General features: G+C 51.1%; 2 protein-coding genes across 2 annotated transcripts in view; both read right to left on the bottom strand.

Moving 5' to 3' along the window:
• Positions 1–3,930: 3,930 nt before the first annotated feature.
• SLC25A1 (solute carrier family 25 member 1) lies at positions 3,931–7,077 on the bottom strand. The gene is made up of 9 exons (XM_049764666.1): positions 6,850–7,077; positions 6,413–6,520; positions 6,187–6,286; positions 5,950–6,088; positions 5,464–5,548; positions 5,233–5,337; positions 4,962–5,077; positions 4,807–4,880; positions 3,931–4,632 (listed from the first exon to the last, which is right to left on the bottom strand). The coding sequence occupies exons 1-9, from the start codon at positions 6,935–6,937 to the stop codon at positions 4,518–4,520; spliced, it is 930 nt and encodes a 309-aa protein (XP_049620623.1). The 5' UTR covers positions 6,938–7,077; the 3' UTR covers positions 3,931–4,517.
• Positions 7,078–7,664: 587 nt separating this feature from the next.
• Positions 7,665–17,101, bottom strand: part of CLTCL1 (clathrin heavy chain like 1) — a 122,671-nt gene continuing 113,234 nt past the window's right edge. Inside the window, exons 28-32 of the mRNA XM_049764668.1 lie at positions 16,620–16,730; positions 16,178–16,348; positions 12,862–13,083; positions 8,912–8,984; positions 7,665–8,157 (exon numbers count right to left, since the gene is read on the bottom strand). Of these exons, the coding sequence (XP_049620625.1) occupies positions 8,051–8,157; positions 8,912–8,984; positions 12,862–13,083; positions 16,178–16,348; positions 16,620–16,730 (684 nt within the window). The 3' untranslated portion in view covers positions 7,665–8,050. The remainder of the gene's footprint in view (positions 8,158–8,911; positions 8,985–12,861; positions 13,084–16,177; positions 16,349–16,619; positions 16,731–17,101) is intronic.

The following is a 17,101-nucleotide window of genomic DNA, read 5'->3' as shown; positions in this document are numbered from 1 at the left end:
TGGGGGCTTTGGGCAAACAGGAAAAGATAAGACCACCCAAGACCCCACTCACTTTATCAGGCAGTTTGTTTTTGTTGTTGTCTATAGACTCCACCTGGTGGTGCTCAAGGATCACTTTAGGTGGCTGGAGGTGGGGGGATCCCCTGCAGGGATCAAACTGTTAAGCAAGGCTTAACTCTTTACTGCCTAACTGGTCCCAGAGAGTGCTTTCCAAATAGGTGTGTGTGTGTGTGTGTGTGTGTGTGTAGGCAGTGGTCACACTGTTCAAATGTTCACAGTGGTATTTGTGTGTGTGTGTGTGTGTGTGTGTGTGTGTGTGTGTGTGTAGGCAGTGGTCACACTGTTCAAATGTTCACAGTGGTATTTGAGCAAAGGTGGTTTATCCTCTGACATCACCAAAATGACACCTTTGGCCAATTGGATCCTCCACTGGTTGGGACAGCCAGGCAGAGGAGACAAAAGTGACAGCAGTCAAGAATCAGTCAGGGTTAGCCTGAAGCAGCCTGGAGGTTGCTTTCAGGGGTGTTTTCTAGGTGAATGTGGGAAGAGGGGAGCTTTAGTGCCACATCAGGGACACTGTAGTTTCCATTTGCCAGTCTCTGGCTGTATTTATTCAAATCCTGAGTATTTTCTTTTTCTTTTTGGTTTGGGTCACACCAGTGACACTCAGGGGTTACTTCTGGCTCTGCGCTCAAGAATCACTCCTGGCAGACACGGGGACCATATGGGATGCCAGGATTCAAACCACCATCTGTCCTGGTTCGGCTGCATGCAAAGCAAATGCCCTACCGCTGTGTTCTCTCTCTGACCCAGATCCTGAGTATTTTCTGTGATCTTTCTATTGTACTTTGTGGCCAGTTCTCCACTGTTGTCCCTATTTGGGGGGGGGGTGGCCTCAGTGGTGCTCAGGAGTGAGAGAGGGAGAAGAAGAGAGAGAGAAAGATCTCACAACTGGTGGTGCTCAGAGTAATTCTTGGCTCTGCATTCAGGAATTATTCCTGTTGGTGCTTGGGGGGCAGGGGACGGACAATATAGGATGCTAGGGATCAAACCCGGATCAGCTGAATGCCAGCAAATGCCCTCACACCTGTTTGTGCTTAGGAGATAATACACAGTACTGGGAAACCAAATGGGGTTGGCTGCTACATCCAAGTCAAGCACTTTAACGTCTGTATAATCTCTCTAGACCCAGACAACCAGATTAAATAAAAGTCAGTGAAGAAAACTGTATGGCATCCTCAACTGAGGTCATATTTGCTATGAGGGCTAAGAGTACAACCAGAAAAAGAATCCTCTTTGTTGGCTAAAAGGAGACAGACCTGTTTGTACTATTTTTTGGCCACACCCAGTGGTGCTCAGGGATCACTACTGACAATGCTTGGGGCCTGTATCGGATGCTGGGGATAAAATCTGGGTCTGTTGTGTGCAAGGCAAATGCCTTACCCGTGTTTATACTATTCTAGATTCAGTGTGATGACTGCTTTGTCTATTTCCTCTGATTGCCACTTCTCACGTACACAATGAAAGGGAGAAACCCTGTGCTGTGGTGGGGAGGAGTCTGGAGGGACAGGACACCCATCCAGTTCCCAGCTTCAGTGGTGACGATAAGACTGAAGATTGGTTAACTCCTGCCCCAGGTGGCCACCACCTCAATGTTCCCTTGCCCTGTCTCTGAGGCCATTGTACCTTCTCTGAATAGGTTCCTGATGACTCCTGGCTCTAGTTGTGCTGGATGGTTCTTTTGTGGCTTATTATTAGGGTATGGGGCCAGACTAAATGTTGAGTTTGTTGCCTGTTAGCTGGAAGGTATGCTCACGTTCATGTGCCTCTGCCCAGATGGGGCAAGTACTTTTCTGCACAGGGCACCCTTCCCACTTCATTTCCCTCATTGCCTTGTGACCCCAATCTCCATGCTTTGCTCTGATAGTTGATGCACAACCCAGTTTGCCTGTTTCAGGCAGGCTAATTCTCTGCTTTTTTGGCAGGAGAAAAGATCCTGGAACTGGATCCTATGGCAGGATGCCCACCCCTCCTAGGAAGAGGGAGAGAAGCTAGGTTGCTTCTGGGCCTGGGTCCCCAAGTTCTCTGAGCCCAATGGAGCCTCCATCCTTTCCTGTGAATAGGGTAGGGCCAGGATTTGGTTTTGGTTTTTGGGCCACACCCAGCAAAACTCAGGGTTTACTCCTGGCTCTGCGTTCAGAAATCACTCCTGGCGGGGGCCGGGTGGTGGCGCTGGAGGTAAGGTGCCTGCCTTGCCTGCGCTAGCCTAGGACGGACCGCGGTTCGATCCCCCGGCGTCCCATATGGTCCCCCAAGAAGCCAGGAGCAACTTCTGAGCGCATAGCCAGGAGTAACCCCTGAGCGTCACAGGGTGTGGCCCAAAAAACAAAAAAAAAAAAAAAAAAAAAAAAGAAATCACTCCTGGCAGGCTTGGGGGACCATATGGAATGCCGGGGATCGAACCCAAGTCTGTACCAGGTCGGCTGTGTGCAAGACCCTCTGGCTGTGCTATCACTCTGGCTCTTAGTAGGGCCAGGATCTGGGCTGCTGTGATGAGTGGCAGCCATTCTTGGAAGTCAATATTTCCTGCTCTGCTGCCTGCCGGCTGGCTTTACAAGCTGCTCTAGGACTAGCCGGAGCCCTTAAAGACTATAACTTCCTGCAACCCCCCAAAACAAAAGCTTACTGTGTGTACTAAGCCCTTTACTAAGAGTTGGTCATTCCATCCCCATAATGCACAGCCATAGGTTTCAATTCACACTAAGTAAATAGGGTGTTGGTGTTCTGCCTATTACTACAGCTAGAGGGAGGCCTTAAGAGGAGTTATGTAGCCTTCCAGCCTCAGGAGCTTATGCAGCTCTTTAAGTGCTTCTACCCTCTCACTAAACTGTTAAGGACTTCACTATGAGCCAGTGATCTGCATGCCTGAGGGTGTGTGTGTGGGATGTGTGTGCACTTGCCTGAGCTTGCAAAGGCAGTCTTTATCCCAGTGGGTAGGCAGGACTTTTGGTCTGGGCCTTTTTGTCCAATGCTGTCAATTGAGCTCACAACAGAGCCTAAGGCCTCTCTCTGGAGAATCTTTAAACCCAAGTTCCCCTCATACCTCCATATCTTAGTTCTGATTATTGTGTGATGGCATGGGGTGGGGCACTTCCCCCTAAAAGAGCAACTACAGGGACAGACAGCCCTAACTATGTGATAGAAACTGACGAGTGAGCTCCACTCAGAGCCAAATTCTGACATGACTTTTACACACAGTCACTTGGACAGGAAGGGGTACCTGCCCCGAAGCAGCCTGGGGCACAAACTGATTCTCTACTTGGCTCAGAGGTTGTAGTTTTAGGTCCTTGAACCGGATGAGAGTAGAGGGGGAGGAAGGGGCAGAGGCCATAAGAACCTTCTGGTTTGGGGACTACTTCTGCAGGGGGGCTGCTGCTACCTAGCCTGGGTGGAGGAGTGAGGAAGGACCCCCAGCTCAGAGTCTCAGAGGACCAGAACTGGAAAACTCACCTTAATTTAGAGCCCCAAGCACTTCCTCTAAAGCTGAGAGGAACTGGAAGGACACGAGTGACCTCAGGCTGCTGTGTGATGAGTGGCAGCCATTCTTGGAGGTCAGTATTCTCTGCTTTGCTACCTGCTGGCTCTACATGCAGCGCTACTTGAGCTACTTGTGCAACTCTCCACTCTGCCCACCCAGTGCTGCCTTCTAGCTGATCCCACAGGATTTTAAACATAGTCCAGATAAAGCCTGCAGAGTCAATGTGCCTTGCAGGTCTGGTGCTGGGTGTCTTGGAGGCAATGCTAACTCTGACAATAATTGTCTCAATCACACCTCCCTTATCCCTGCAGTATCCTCAGGTCTGAGCCCACCTTTACATAAGTTACATCATTAAATCCCACCTACAGATCAGCCCACACAGGGACAGGAGATTGAGACAGGATCCGGTTTATTCTGCCTTGGGAGGGTGGTCCTGAGAGTGGCAAATGCCACCCTGTCCCGGGCGAAGGGAGGGCCCAAGGGCCAGTTAAGGCCAGTGGCGGGAGAAGCAGGGGGCATGTAGCCCCTGGAATGCGGTGAGGCCAGGCTAAGGCCCAGAGGCAGCTGTGGTAGGCTGGAACAGATGACCCCACTGCCCAGGGAGGAAGGCACCGGGCTGGGACCGGGCCAAGGCTACAGGGCCGTGGACCCAGGCCACACGGACACCCTGGGAAGCAGAGCACATGGTTAAGTGGCACACAACAGGGAACATGAGCACACAGCTCATGAGCAAGCACATGGAAAGTGGATACAGATTCACAGGCCAGAGGAAAACCCAGCCTCGACTGGACATTTGGACACAACAGTAGACAGACCACAGGGATACATTGCACTATGGGACGAGGACTCAATGGCTACGGGCCATAGACTTAAAGGGACAGGAACAGGAATGGGGCCTTTTGGCACAACTGCACTGGAATTGTGAAAAGATGGCAATGGGGGTTGGTCTGGGGGTACCCCCAATGCAGGCCCTCAGGGCTCAGTCTGTCTTCCACACTTTGTTCAGAAGCTTCACCACCTCATCATAGATGATGAACACAATGGCCACATCCAGGCAGACCCGGCCGAGGCGAGGGACGGTGCCCTTGTAGAATCTGGGAGTGGAGGGTAGGGAAGAGAGAGGTGAAGGGCAATGTCTCTGGAAGTAAGGCAAGATAGGATCTAATGTAAGAACTACTCAGGGGATGGACTGGGGTAGACGGGGTGTTGAGGATAAAGCTAGGGAGAGCCTGAGATGGGAACAATCAACTCTCACTTTCCCTACTCACGCTTTGAGTCCTTCATTCCTCAGGATCTGCAGGGAGCAGTCCAATGTGTTCCGATATTTGTGTGCCTCAAGGCCCTGTAGTACACAGGCATGCCACAATGCTCATCAGCAAGCCACTGCCTCAAGCACCCATCCCTCTTCAGATCTCATGCCCACCTGCATCCGGGTCTTGATGACATCCAGAGGAGTGTTCCCGAAGACACTAGCTGCCCCTGCAATAGCTCCGAATACTCCAGTGATGAGTGGGTTCATCGGCTTGTTTGGGTTGTCTCCTAGGCGTGAATAGAGGTGGATGGCCAGAAGGTGATGGGAGGGAAAGAAGCATCTGGGAGATGCAGAGGAGGGAGGGCCAAAGGGCCAGGTAAGGCCTAGACCAAGGTGTCTAAGTGGGAGCTCAATGGGATGATATCGAGGCCTGCAGACTCACCCCGGTACCAGTTGCGTAGGGAGGTCATGACGAAGAAGCGAATAGCTTGGTTGGATCCCTGCTTTAGCACAGTGGCTGTGAGACCTTGATATGTGCCCCTTAAACCTGGGGGAGGCAGTAGATTAACAGAGTCACACTGATGCCTCCCAGGCTTAGCTGGGCAGAGGCAGACATAGAGTGCCAAGGCAGGAAAAAGAAGTGCCGCCTGAAAAAGGCAGCCAAGAGACTCACCTTGCTCCCGAACAATTTCCCTGACCCCGTGGAAAAATCCTTTGTACTTGGGGTTGGGGGAGGTCTGGTCATGAATGAACTTCACCTGAGAAGAAAGCAAATGTGATGGTTCCCAGAGGCTGCAGGACGGTAAACTTTGCCCTTTGACATGAAGGCTCAAAGCCCACAAAGGTCAGGTAAGGGAGGTCATGACAAAGAAGAGAATAGCTTGGTTGGATCCCTGCTTTTGCACAGTGGAGGTGCAGCTCTTCATTGGGAAATAGGGCCACATAAGCAGGACACCGGACCCTACTCATGAATGAAACTCTGGCAAAATGCACGTGCTAGCTTTTATGTTTATGTTATGGCCGTTCTTTTCATACACCTTAGGGTCTTCCTCTTGAATTTCAGCTCAATTTGGCCTCCAGATTGGATCTGACTTCTGCACCTGGCATCCCAGGCATTATCTATCCCCTTTAGCTTTGCTTCCCACCCCATCTTCCTCACCTTGACAGTTTCCATAGGGCACACAACCACCACTGCCTCTGCCACGCCGGCGCCCAGGCCACACAGCAGCCCACGCGTGCTGTCCAGACGTCCCTGGTCATCTCGCATGTAGTTGCTGAGGAACTCGAACATTCCAAACCTGGAGGGGGGTGCCGAGAAGAGAAGAATGGGTGCTGGGCTGCCTCCCTCCACCAGATTGTTCCCCACAACGCCGCTGCCTCCTCCAGCCCACCTCACCTGACAGCCGCCTTGGGGATGGAGCCATAGAGCAGGGAGCTGAGCCCTCGGTACAGACCCAGAACACCGTGGCTACTGACAGTCTGGCGGACGCAGTCCCCTGGGTTTGGGATTTGGGAAAGAGTGGTCAGCGAGGCCCGCCCCCGTCCACCGCGGCCAACTCCCCAAGTTCTGCTCCGTCGAGCCGGTCGGTGCCCGCCCCCCAAACCGACCGCCTTCGGCTCACCAATGCCACGATACCGCGGCGGGTGCGAACGCTCATCCAATTGCAACTGCGTCTTCACGTACTCGGTGGGGAAAGTGATGCAAATTTCGATGCCGCCGGCCAAGCCACCTGCGGGGAGCGAGATCCCTGAGACCCCTCGCCCGGTCCTGGAGCCGGGGGGGGGGGGCCGCCTCCATCTAGCCTCCCCTCCCCCGCCCCGAACTTTGCCCAGCGCCTGGGCGGCCGCGGCAGCAGCAGGGAGGCCGAGTCGAATCCCCACCCCCAGCCCGAGGTCCCGGCGTGGCGCGAAGGGGCGATCGGAGCCCCCATGTGCGGCTGGCCCAGGGCCGGTGCGCACCCCCGCTGGGCCCGGCCGTGGGGCGGCGCCCGAGCCCGGGCCCACTAGGCAGCGCGACGGGGGGCGCGCGGAAGCGGGGTGCACGCCCCAGGGGTCCCACCTGCGAGGATCGCCTTGCCGGGGTGCGTCAGCTTGGCTTTCCCGGACGACGGCGGCGCGGCGGCCGCCAGAGAGCGGGGCGCGGCCATGGCAGGCGGGGCGGGCGCCCGGCGTCGACCACGAGTCCGAGCCCGAACCTCGGCCCCGGGTCCGAGCCTCCGGCGCAGCCTGCGCTCCGGACGCGTCGGCGACGGCGCAGCGGCGACCGGTGAGGGTCCGGGGGCGGGGCGGCGCGTCGGCTCCCGGGCTCCACCCCGCGTGGTCCGAGCCGGGCCCCGCCCGCGCCCCGCCCCGCGCCGGCCGGGAAACTGAGGCCGAGGCGGGGCGCCCTGGGCAGGCGCCTGGGCGGGGACGCCGCCGCGGCCAATGGCGGAGCCCGGGCTCCCGGAAAAGGAGCGCGGGGGGCCGGGCCGGGCCGGGGGCGGAGTTCCTGGGAGGAACCGCTCGCTCGCCGCTCCTGGCCCGGAGCTTTGGGTCAAGGTGCAGCTTCTAGAGCCGACCGAGCCCGGCGGCGGGTTCTTTCTTTCGGGTGCTGGTCGGGGTCTGGTGTGTGCCACGAGCAACAAGGATTCCTGATACGGGGACGGAGAAGGCGAAGGCGAAGGCGCAGGCCCTCCCTGCCGCGATTGTTCTGACCAGCACCGGCGGGTGGCCACGCCGCCTAAGGGAATCGGCTCCCTGCCGTCCGCACACAGGTTACAGATCCCAAATTCTACCTGGCTCTCTCCGTGGGAAAGACATTGATCCCCCACCCACACATAAATTCCAGCAACGTATTCCATCACTTCCCACCCGTAGCAGCACCAAGCAGGACGCTTTGCCTTGATAAAACCGACTTTAATATTCATGATCGGCCCCGCGGCTCACAGTCACGTTCAGTGTCTTGTACATGGCCCGGAGTGGCAGCTCTGCCAAAGAGTAGCAAGCCCCCCCCCCCGCCCCCCAACGACCAAGGAACCCCTGCAGAGGGGAGCTCTCTCTCTTCAAGAGGAATGCTTGCCCCAGTCAGAAGGCCTGAAGGCAACTGGAGCTGGTCTTTCTTGGACTCCCCAGACTAAGAGATGGACCAGCGGCTGCCATCTTCAGGTCTCAGCAAAAATAAATACTGTCCTGGTGTCCCCACACCACATCATGGTCCTTTGTATTTCCGGGGTGTACTCTGAGTAGGATTAGTGAGGGGATTGCAGCTGATTGCCCACTCACTACACACTGAAGCTGTACATGGGAGGCTGGGTGAAGGCAGGCGCTGTTGTAGATCCATAAGGAAAGCTGGTAGGGGCTGGGCCTGCTGTCAGCATGAGCTGCTGGCCTGCAGAAGGAAAGCCAAGATGAGGGAGCTCCTGCGGGCTCCAATGGTCAGGTACCTAACGAGCAGAGTCAGAGGCTGAAGCAATGGAGGGCAGTTGCCTTGCGGGCAGGGTTGTGGGAGTTGCTGGTGTGGAATAGCAGAGTCTAGCCAGGCTCTAGTATAAGCTAGTCCCAAAACGGGACACTTACTTAGCTCAACCGGCTGGATCTCATTCATGCCCATCAAAATCTAAAAAGACCAGATTGACATTAATGGTGGGTAGGCACATGAACCTGAGGGCCCAGCTGGTGGGAAAGGTAAGCCAAGCTCCCAAGCTTCATGCTCACACACATACTTGGGACTGTGTTAGTTTGGCAAGGCACTCTAAGGAGCCAACTGATGTTTGGGGCAGGGGTACCAACCAATCCCTGCACCCAATATCCAGGGAGACTCTCATGTACTAAGTCCAAGGGTCAGGTAGGGTGGCCTACAGGCAGTAGCTTGCAGCAGACAGGTTCCAGGAACAAGGAACAGCTAGAAGTACCTCTATCACACATAAGATACCCTCAGAGTGCTAAGGACATAGGCTGTGATTTTTCTAACGCTCCCAGATACACTGACCTTTCTTCATATTCTTCATATCTGAAAGCCATCATGGTCCCCCTGTTCGTCCCACTAAAATCTGAAGTCCAGCAGGTTAGAGTGCTAAGCATTGTCTCCTGTTCCCCTTCCTTCCTAGGGAACAAAGGACTGGAGCTTATGGGATATGACCTACCAACTAGAGGGGCAGGCTCCACAACATGCTCCTCTTGCTGGCGCAGGCTCTCTGAAGCATCTAGTTTGTCCACCTGTGAAGAGGCAAGTGAATGAGCAACCAGGCGAAAGTTGTGAGAAGTCTGAGTTGTGAGAAGCTTCAAGATAAACAGGGAGGAAAGACAAGAAAACACTCTCCAGCAGAGTTAGAGATGAGGAAAGGCACACAGGGTAACTGGGTCCTCTAGTGACCACTAACTTCTCTGATCCACAAATAAAGCTTTCTGTAATTAAGAGGGCACCTGGTAAACTTCAGCTGCTATAGCAGTCTATGCTTTCCAAGTGGGCACCTGTCCCATATCCAGTGACTGCAGACTGCAAATGCGGCATGGTCTCACAGGCCAAGTCTCCTTTGCACAAAAGGACACTGTTAAGAAAATGTAGTACTTTCTGCTTCTGGTCAGCACAGACTGTCCCCCAATTCCCCGGAAGACCAGTCACCTGATATAGAAGACATTCCACCTGTAGAGAAGATATAATTGGTTGAGGTGGAGGCAAAGGCAAAGGCAACTAAGGACAAGCTGCTTCTTCACTCTTCCATGACAATTTATCAGGCACTGTCTCATGCAGTGTCCATAGGCTGGCATAGGTTCAGGAGGTGAACAGAGCAAGGTGGTACCATGGAGGCTGTTGGCTATACAACCCTGTACTACTGAGGTTGTAGAAAGTGTGTATGGGACCTTGCCTCAAACAATAAGCCAAGTAAGGAAAAAGAAAGCATCAGTTCCCCTGAAGGGTCTGGGTGAGATAAGGTCAGATGTTGGCTAGAACCCTTGCAGAGATAGCCCTGCTACCAGCCCCATGCCCCTGCCCTCACTATAGACCTGTTTTGTCTTTCCATTGAGAAAGGGAGGGAGGAAGTGATGGTTTCAAACTTCAAGCTTCTAGATGCATCAAGGACTTGGACCCAGCTCTTTCAAAAATGATTGCAGGTCCCTGAATGGACCCCTTATTTTCAGAGCACTGTGTCAGCTGAAAGCCCACACTCTACAATTTGCCTGAAAAACCCCTCTATAGCATCCTCCGCTTCAACCATGTCGAGCATATGGCCTGGTCCTAATGGACATATATGGGACATCAGTGGTGATGGCTGGCATCATCATGACAATAATGAGAGATGTCTGGGAACCCTGGTCCCAGGCATAGGGTCTATCCAGCAGCAAGACAGCTATGGCACCATGAGCAGAGTGTGCAACTGCAGTGCTAACCAACTGCTACCAGAATGTCCATTATTATTTACCACAGAAAGAAAGTGTGTTCCCCTAAGCCTCTTAATGTTTAGGGAATCCAACCCTTGTAACAATAAAGGTTTGAATGGATCCAGTTCCTCATATGTTAATCTATGAGCATTGACTCCAGAGAGATTAAAATTCATATTTTCCTGTATAGCTCAGAACAGGCAATTGGGGGTCAGAGTGATAACACAGCGGTAGGGCAATTGCCTTGCACATGGCTGAACTGAGATGGACCCAGGCTCAATTCCTGGCATCTCATGTGGTCCCCTAAGCCTGCCAGGAGCTATTTCTGAGCGCAGAGCAGGAGTAACCTCTGAGCGCCCCAAATGTGGCTCCCCCCCCCAAAAAAAAAGAAAGAAAAAGAGAACAGGCAGTTGGCTTCCATGTCCATAACTTATACATTGTTAGAACAGGGGCCTGTGAGGTGGCACTAGAGGTAAGGTGTCTGCCTTGCAAGCGCTAGCCAAGGAAGGACCGCGGTTCGATCCCCCGGTGTCCCATATGGTCCCCCCAAGCCAGGGGCAATTTCTGAGCGCTTAGCCAGGTGTAACCCCTGAGCATCAAATGGGTGTGGCCCAAAAAAACAAACAAAAAAAATATTGTTATTACAGCCCATTGTAGAGCCGGAGAGATAGCATGGAGGTAGAGCCTTGCATGCAGAAGGACAGTAGTTCAAATCCCGGCATAGCATATGGTCCCCCGAACCTGCCAGGAGCGATTTCTGAGCATAGAGCCAGGAGTAACCCCTGAGTGCTGCCGGGTGTGACCCCCTCCCCCCCCCCCCAAAAAAAAAGAACAGCCAATTGTAGGCAAAGTGGTTTCTGTGGACATCTCCTGTAGCTATGGAGCTGCCATTCACTGTGGCTGAAAAATTTATATGCAACCCTGTAAATCTAAATGAACTGTATTTCCTGGCAGTCTGTGCAGTTTAAGCCACAAGCATCCAGAAAATATCATCAGACCTCATACTCAGCTGTGTACTCTGGTGATACCTCCTCTACTACAGTAGGGTGCTAGCCTTGAAAGGCCCTGGAGATGGCTCTTGTCAGGAGTAGGACAACTTCCAGGAGATCTGCAAGCAGTAGGCAGGGCAAGATCGTGCATGCCAAAACTGGCAGCCAGAACCTCCCTACCATTCTAGTTTTTTTCCTGCCCCACTGAAAGAAAATAGCCTTGTGACTTTCTGGTATTGTTAGGTATTTGTCTGGCTTGAAAGAGATTAGGAATAGAGTTGGATGAATAGATGTTGCTCAGTGGTACTTTTCCAGTGTTATAAACAAATCAAAACAGATAATGCAGTAGCTAAAGCTAGACCTTAGACTAAACTAATTTTTCTGGTTGTTCTTGGGCCATATGCAGTAGTGGCAAGGTGCTCATTCTTGTCTCAGCACTAAAGGATCATGTTGGGTGGTATATGGGATGCCAGAGATAAAACCCAGGCCAGGCACAGGCAAGGCAATCACCCCACTTGCTATATTACTGCTCCAGCTCTCAGAACGGAACTGTTAATGTTTCATAAAACAGGAGAAAGGTGATGTGTATGTGTCTGTTGCCAGGTATAGAACCCAGGGTCTCATACATGCAAGGTATATGCTCTAGCACAGAACTGTAACTCCAGCCTAACATGAGGAGTTTTAAAATATGACACTTCCAGGACCAGAGCGATAGCATATTAGAGAGGGTGCTTGCTTTGCATGCAGCTCTGTAAGTTTGTTCCTGGCATCCCATATTGTTCCCCATGCCATGCCAGGAGTGATTCCTGAGCTCAGAGCCAAGAGTATCCATTAAGCACTGCTGGTGTGGCCCCCAAAAAACCAAAACAAAACCAACAAAAATTCAAGACACTTCTAATTTGTAAATAAGCTCATTTAGCAGCAAAGAAAGCCAGATTGGAAAACTAGGAACAGGTAACATCAGAAGAAGAAATATGTGAATGGGGGCCCGGAGTGATAGCACAGTAGGGAGTGTGTTTGCCTTGCAAGCAGCCAGCTGGGTTCTACCCCTGGCATCCCATATGATAACCTAAGCCTGCCAGGAATAATTTCTGAGCTCAGAGCCATGAGCAAGTCCTGAGTGTTGCTGGGTGTAGCCCCTCCAATCCCCAAAAGAAAGAAAGTGCCAAGATATGTGCAAATTCCCTGGGCCAGGGAGATAAAGCTGGGGGTGTGTGTTGTTTCCCAAGTAGTGCTCAGGAGGCCCAGAAGTTCCTCCTGGTGATTCTTGACTAATCAGAAAAGTGGCTCAATCCTAGGACCCAAAGATATGTTGTTTTTTTTTTTTTCCTGGGGGTGGAGGAAGCTGCATCTAGTGGTGCTCAGGATTTATTCCTGGCTCACACTTAGGAATTACTCCTGGCAGGCTCAGGGGACCAAAAAGATTACCAAGGATTGAAACCGGGTTGGCTGTGTACAAGGCAAGCACCCTACGCACTGCGCTATTGTTCCAGCCTTGGATATGGTATAGCTTTACCCAAAACCCCCGTGTACTGTCGAAGAGAAGGTTCATGCAGAAAGTCACTTGAGTGTTAAGTGGCAACACAAGAAAAACTGTTATGGCTGATTAGGCAATCCAGGTTGGGAAATCCCAATAAGTCTACCACAGAACCTCTGTAGGCAAGACCAAAATCCCAGGCCACACCATGGAGTAGTCAGGAAGGCACAGCAGAATTGGTACTTACTTTGTTAAAGTACTCCCTCATCACCTGGATGAAGTAGGGCATGGCCAGGTCCACCAGGTTGTGTCTCCAGGCCAGCTCTAGCACCACATCTGGAGGAAGCAGGTCATAACAGGTGAAGAGAGAGGCAGCAAAGCACTCCCGCTTGCCCTCCTCCAGAAACCACTGCAGCAGCTTCTCAGCCAACTCAGCATCCCGTGACTCCGCAGCATGCTGCATGGCATCCTGCAAGTGGACAGAGGCATATCTGGGTCCTACTGTGCTTCATGCCAGCATGAAAGCACTTTCTGGGTCAGCAAGGTAGGAACTAGGCTCCTTTAAAACCATTCCCTTGGCTGCTCTTGGTAGGATGGAGGACTTCCAGGAGGCTGTGGAGAATACTGACTGCGGCTCTGGCAGCTGGCTCTGGCAGACATGCTCAGCAAATAGGGAGAGGTGGTACACATGGGTTATAGGTGACCGAGGCAGAAGCTCAGCCTCAGAGTCAAACTGGCAAGCAGTGGGAATAGAAAGGACTGTTCTGAGGTGGATATTGAAGGAAGGAACAATAGAAGTGCTAGAGATGCCTATTAACAGCCAGAGTCATCATGATCATTCATAGCTGATGCTCAAAGAGTGATGTGCCTTTTCTCCTAAGATAAATAATCCCTTAAACTCCAAGTCACTACTTTTAGTCTGCATGTATTCTTGTTCAGACACTGGCCTCATCAACACAAGGCCACCAGAATAGACCCCGTGTGCTCCAGTGTTCCTAAGTAATTCCAGTCTTCCCTACTCAGCCTTCTCTGGACAGCTCTCCAGGTATACATACACATTCAGTGATCACCTCGGCTTCACACTCTGTCTGTTACTCCTCCCTCAACAGAACTCTGCTTACTTGCTACCAAAGTGATGGGAGACTATGGTTTGAAGACCTCACATGTACCATGGCAGGACAGAGCAGCTGTGATTCAGCTTGGGGCGGCTTCCCTTAGGCTGCCTGAGCTACTGCTTCATTTCAGGCCAGTGCTTGAACATTCATTCTGTGATGTGGTCTCAGAGCTCCTGTGGTGTTTCCTGCTATAACGAGTATCAGCAGGGCTGAACAATAGTACAGGCTCAGGTAGGGTGCTTGCCTTGTAAATGACCAACCTGGATTCAATCTCCAGCATCCCAAATGGTCCTCACTGAGCACTACCAAGAGTAATCCCTGAACACAGAGCTAGGAGTAACCCTTGAGCATCATCAGGTGTGGCCTGAAAACTTAAGAAAAAAAATGTCATCAACACTCTGGGAAAGACCAGGATCTAGGTGCCACAATAGATCTAATAATTATCTAGAACTAATACTCCTAACTAAGAGGTGAATTGCAACATGAAGCTAATGTCAAGGGTCTCTGGCCTTTGTGCTGTGAGGAGGAGGCTCCTGAACTGGGTTGAGGAGAGTAGCTTTCCATGTATTCTGTGAAGAGATTCAAGATGTAAAGGGGTAATACCCTCAAATCATGCTCATGGTCTACAGAAGGGGGGTTGGGGATTCCCAAGACAAGATTCCTTGGGGCCAGAGCGGTGGCACAAGCAGTAACAGGGCATTTGCCTTGCATGTGCTAACCTAGGACGAACCTCGGTTAAACTCTCCAGCACCCCATATGGAGCGATTTCTGAACACATAGCCAGGAGTAACCCCTGAGCGTCACCAGGTGTGGTCAAAAACCAAAACAAACAAACAAACAAACAAACAAAAAAAGAAGGGTTGTTGCGGATTCCCAACACAAGAATCCTTGTTAACTAGCTGGAAACACGTGACAATGGAGGTCTCTCATGTAGCTGCACCTTATTCCATTGGAGAGACACCAAGGCCAGGCAGAGGACATCTTCAGAGCCATGGTCTCTCTAGGTGGCTGAACCCTGAGCAGCAGATGCTCAGACCTGAGGATGAATGAGGCAAAACACAACAGCAGAAGCTAATATTTTATTTAATTTTCATTTGTTTGTTTATTTTTGGACAACAACTGGTGGTGCTCAGGGCTTAACTCCTAGCTCTGCACTCAGGGTTCGCTCCTGGCAAGGCTCAGGAGACTATATAAGGTGCTGGAGTTTGAATCTGGGTAGGCCACATACAAGACAAAGGCCCTACCTCCTGTAGTATTGTAGGTATTTTAGAAGAAAATGAAAGGAAAAAAACCACTTTGGGCCATACCAGGCGATGGTAAGAGGTTTCTCCTGAATCTGCATTCGAATTAATCCTTGCTCACGGGACCATATGAGATACTAGAATTGAACCTGGGTCAGCAAGGCAAGTGACCTACCACTTATCACTCTGGCATTTTAAATGTGATTCTATTTTAGTTTTCTTTTTTTTTGTTGTTGTTGTCATTTATTTTAGGGCCACACCTGGCAGTATGCAGGGGTTACTCCTGGCTCTGTGCTCAGAAATTAGTCCTGGCAGGTTTGGGGATCATACGGGATGCCCGGAATCGAACAAAAGTCAGCCATGTACAAAGCAAATGCCCTGTCCACTCCAATCCCTTGTTTAATTTTCTTGATTCCCGGTATCGGGACAAGAAGTAAAGCAGGTGCCAAGTACATAACACAACTTCTGTGTTAGGCTATATCAGCCACTGTGTTAACTGTATTAGGGGAGAGTGAAAAATAACAAGTGACACTGGGGAGGGGATAAAACTGCTGGGGAAAAGAATCAACACCATGACAGAAAGGTTTTTTGTTTTGTTTTGTTTTGTTTTGTTTTTCTTTTTGGGCACTGCTTGAGACTTAATCCTGACTCTGAGCTCAGGGTTCATTACTGGTAGGGCTCAGGGAACCATACGGGGTGTCAGGGATTAAAGCCAAGTCAACTGTATGCAAGGCAAACACCATACCTGGTGAACTATCTTTTTAATCCCAAAGCAAGTCTTGCTCCAAAATTATAGGGGCTCTAATTTTTTTTTTATTTGTTTTTGAGTCACACCCAGCAGTGCTCAGGGGTTCCTCCTGGCTCTATGCTCAGAAATCGCTCCTGGCTGGCTCGGGGGACCATATGGGATGCTGGAATTTGAACCATCGTCCTTCTACATGAAAGGCAAACACCCTACCTCCATGCTATCTCTGCGGCCCAGGGGCTCTAATTTAATGCAGAAAAAGTTCCTCTAGATTCCTTCCAACTCTGATCTTTCTTATAAAAACACTCTCTCATTAACTTCTTCCTTTTAAGCAGTGAAATTACCTCTACCCCACTCAAATTATCAGGGAGCGCCTGTTGGTGCGACGCTGGGACTAACTCTGCTGCTGCTGCTGCTGCTGCTGCTGCTGCTGCTCTGGCTGCTCTGCATCATGATACTGACCTTGTAGAGATGATCCTTCTTGCAGAGCTCTACACTCTGGGCCCACCGGTTGTTGCCCTTGTACAGATAAGCAGCAATGCGCCTGAATTCGATTAGGTGATGCTTCTCCAACAGCTGAGCTAGTGCGATGTTGTCAAAGTTGTCGTAGGCATCGATAGATGACCGTAAGCCCTAGGAAGTAACATGAATGAAGTAACGTGAATGAAGGATACATAGAGCACATACTAGGAATTGTTTAGTGTGGTTGCTTCCACGATGGCCTAATAAAGAAGATTCCTGACATTTACCCCACTGCTCCATGAGGTACACAGTTCCTCTAATCCAAAGGAAGCATGTGGAGAATACACTGGCCTTTTCCAGGTCCTCAGTACTCAAAGTTAGCTGTCCCTCCAAGGGCATGGGAGTAGTTGCAGCCAACCTGACAAAACTTCTCCATACACACCTGAAAATCCTCCTCTTCTGTCAGCAGGTGGTTTAGTGCCTCATTCACACTCTTATTGTTGTGACTCTGGACTGAACGTAGATAAGGTTTCACCAGGGGCAACTGACCTGCCTGACAAATCAGAAAAACCAGGGCACTCAAAAAAATTGTCATAAGATGGGGTCGGAGAGATAGCATGGAGGTAGGGCGTTTGCCTTGCATGCAGAAGGATGGTGGTGTGAATCCCGGCATCCCATATGGTCCCGGAGCCTGCCAGGAGCGATTTCTGAGTGTATAGCCAGGAGTAACCCCTGAGCGCTGCCGGGTATAATCCCCCCCGCCCCAAAAAAAAAGTTGTCATAAGAAAACAAAAAAAAGAAAGAAAGAAAGAAAGAAGAAAAAGAAAGAAGAAAGAAAGAAGAAAAAAAAAAAGAAGAAAGAAAAGAAAAAGAAAGAAAGAAAGAAAAAAGAAAGAAGAAAGAAAAAGAAGAAAGAAAGAAAGA

The sequence above is a fragment of the Suncus etruscus genome, chromosome 17 (genome assembly GCF_024139225.1).
Source record: "Suncus etruscus isolate mSunEtr1 chromosome 17, mSunEtr1.pri.cur, whole genome shotgun sequence".
In the NCBI taxonomy this organism is placed as follows: domain Eukaryota; kingdom Metazoa; phylum Chordata; class Mammalia; order Eulipotyphla; family Soricidae; genus Suncus; species Suncus etruscus.
This window is presented reverse-complemented; position numbering and strand designations above follow the sequence as displayed.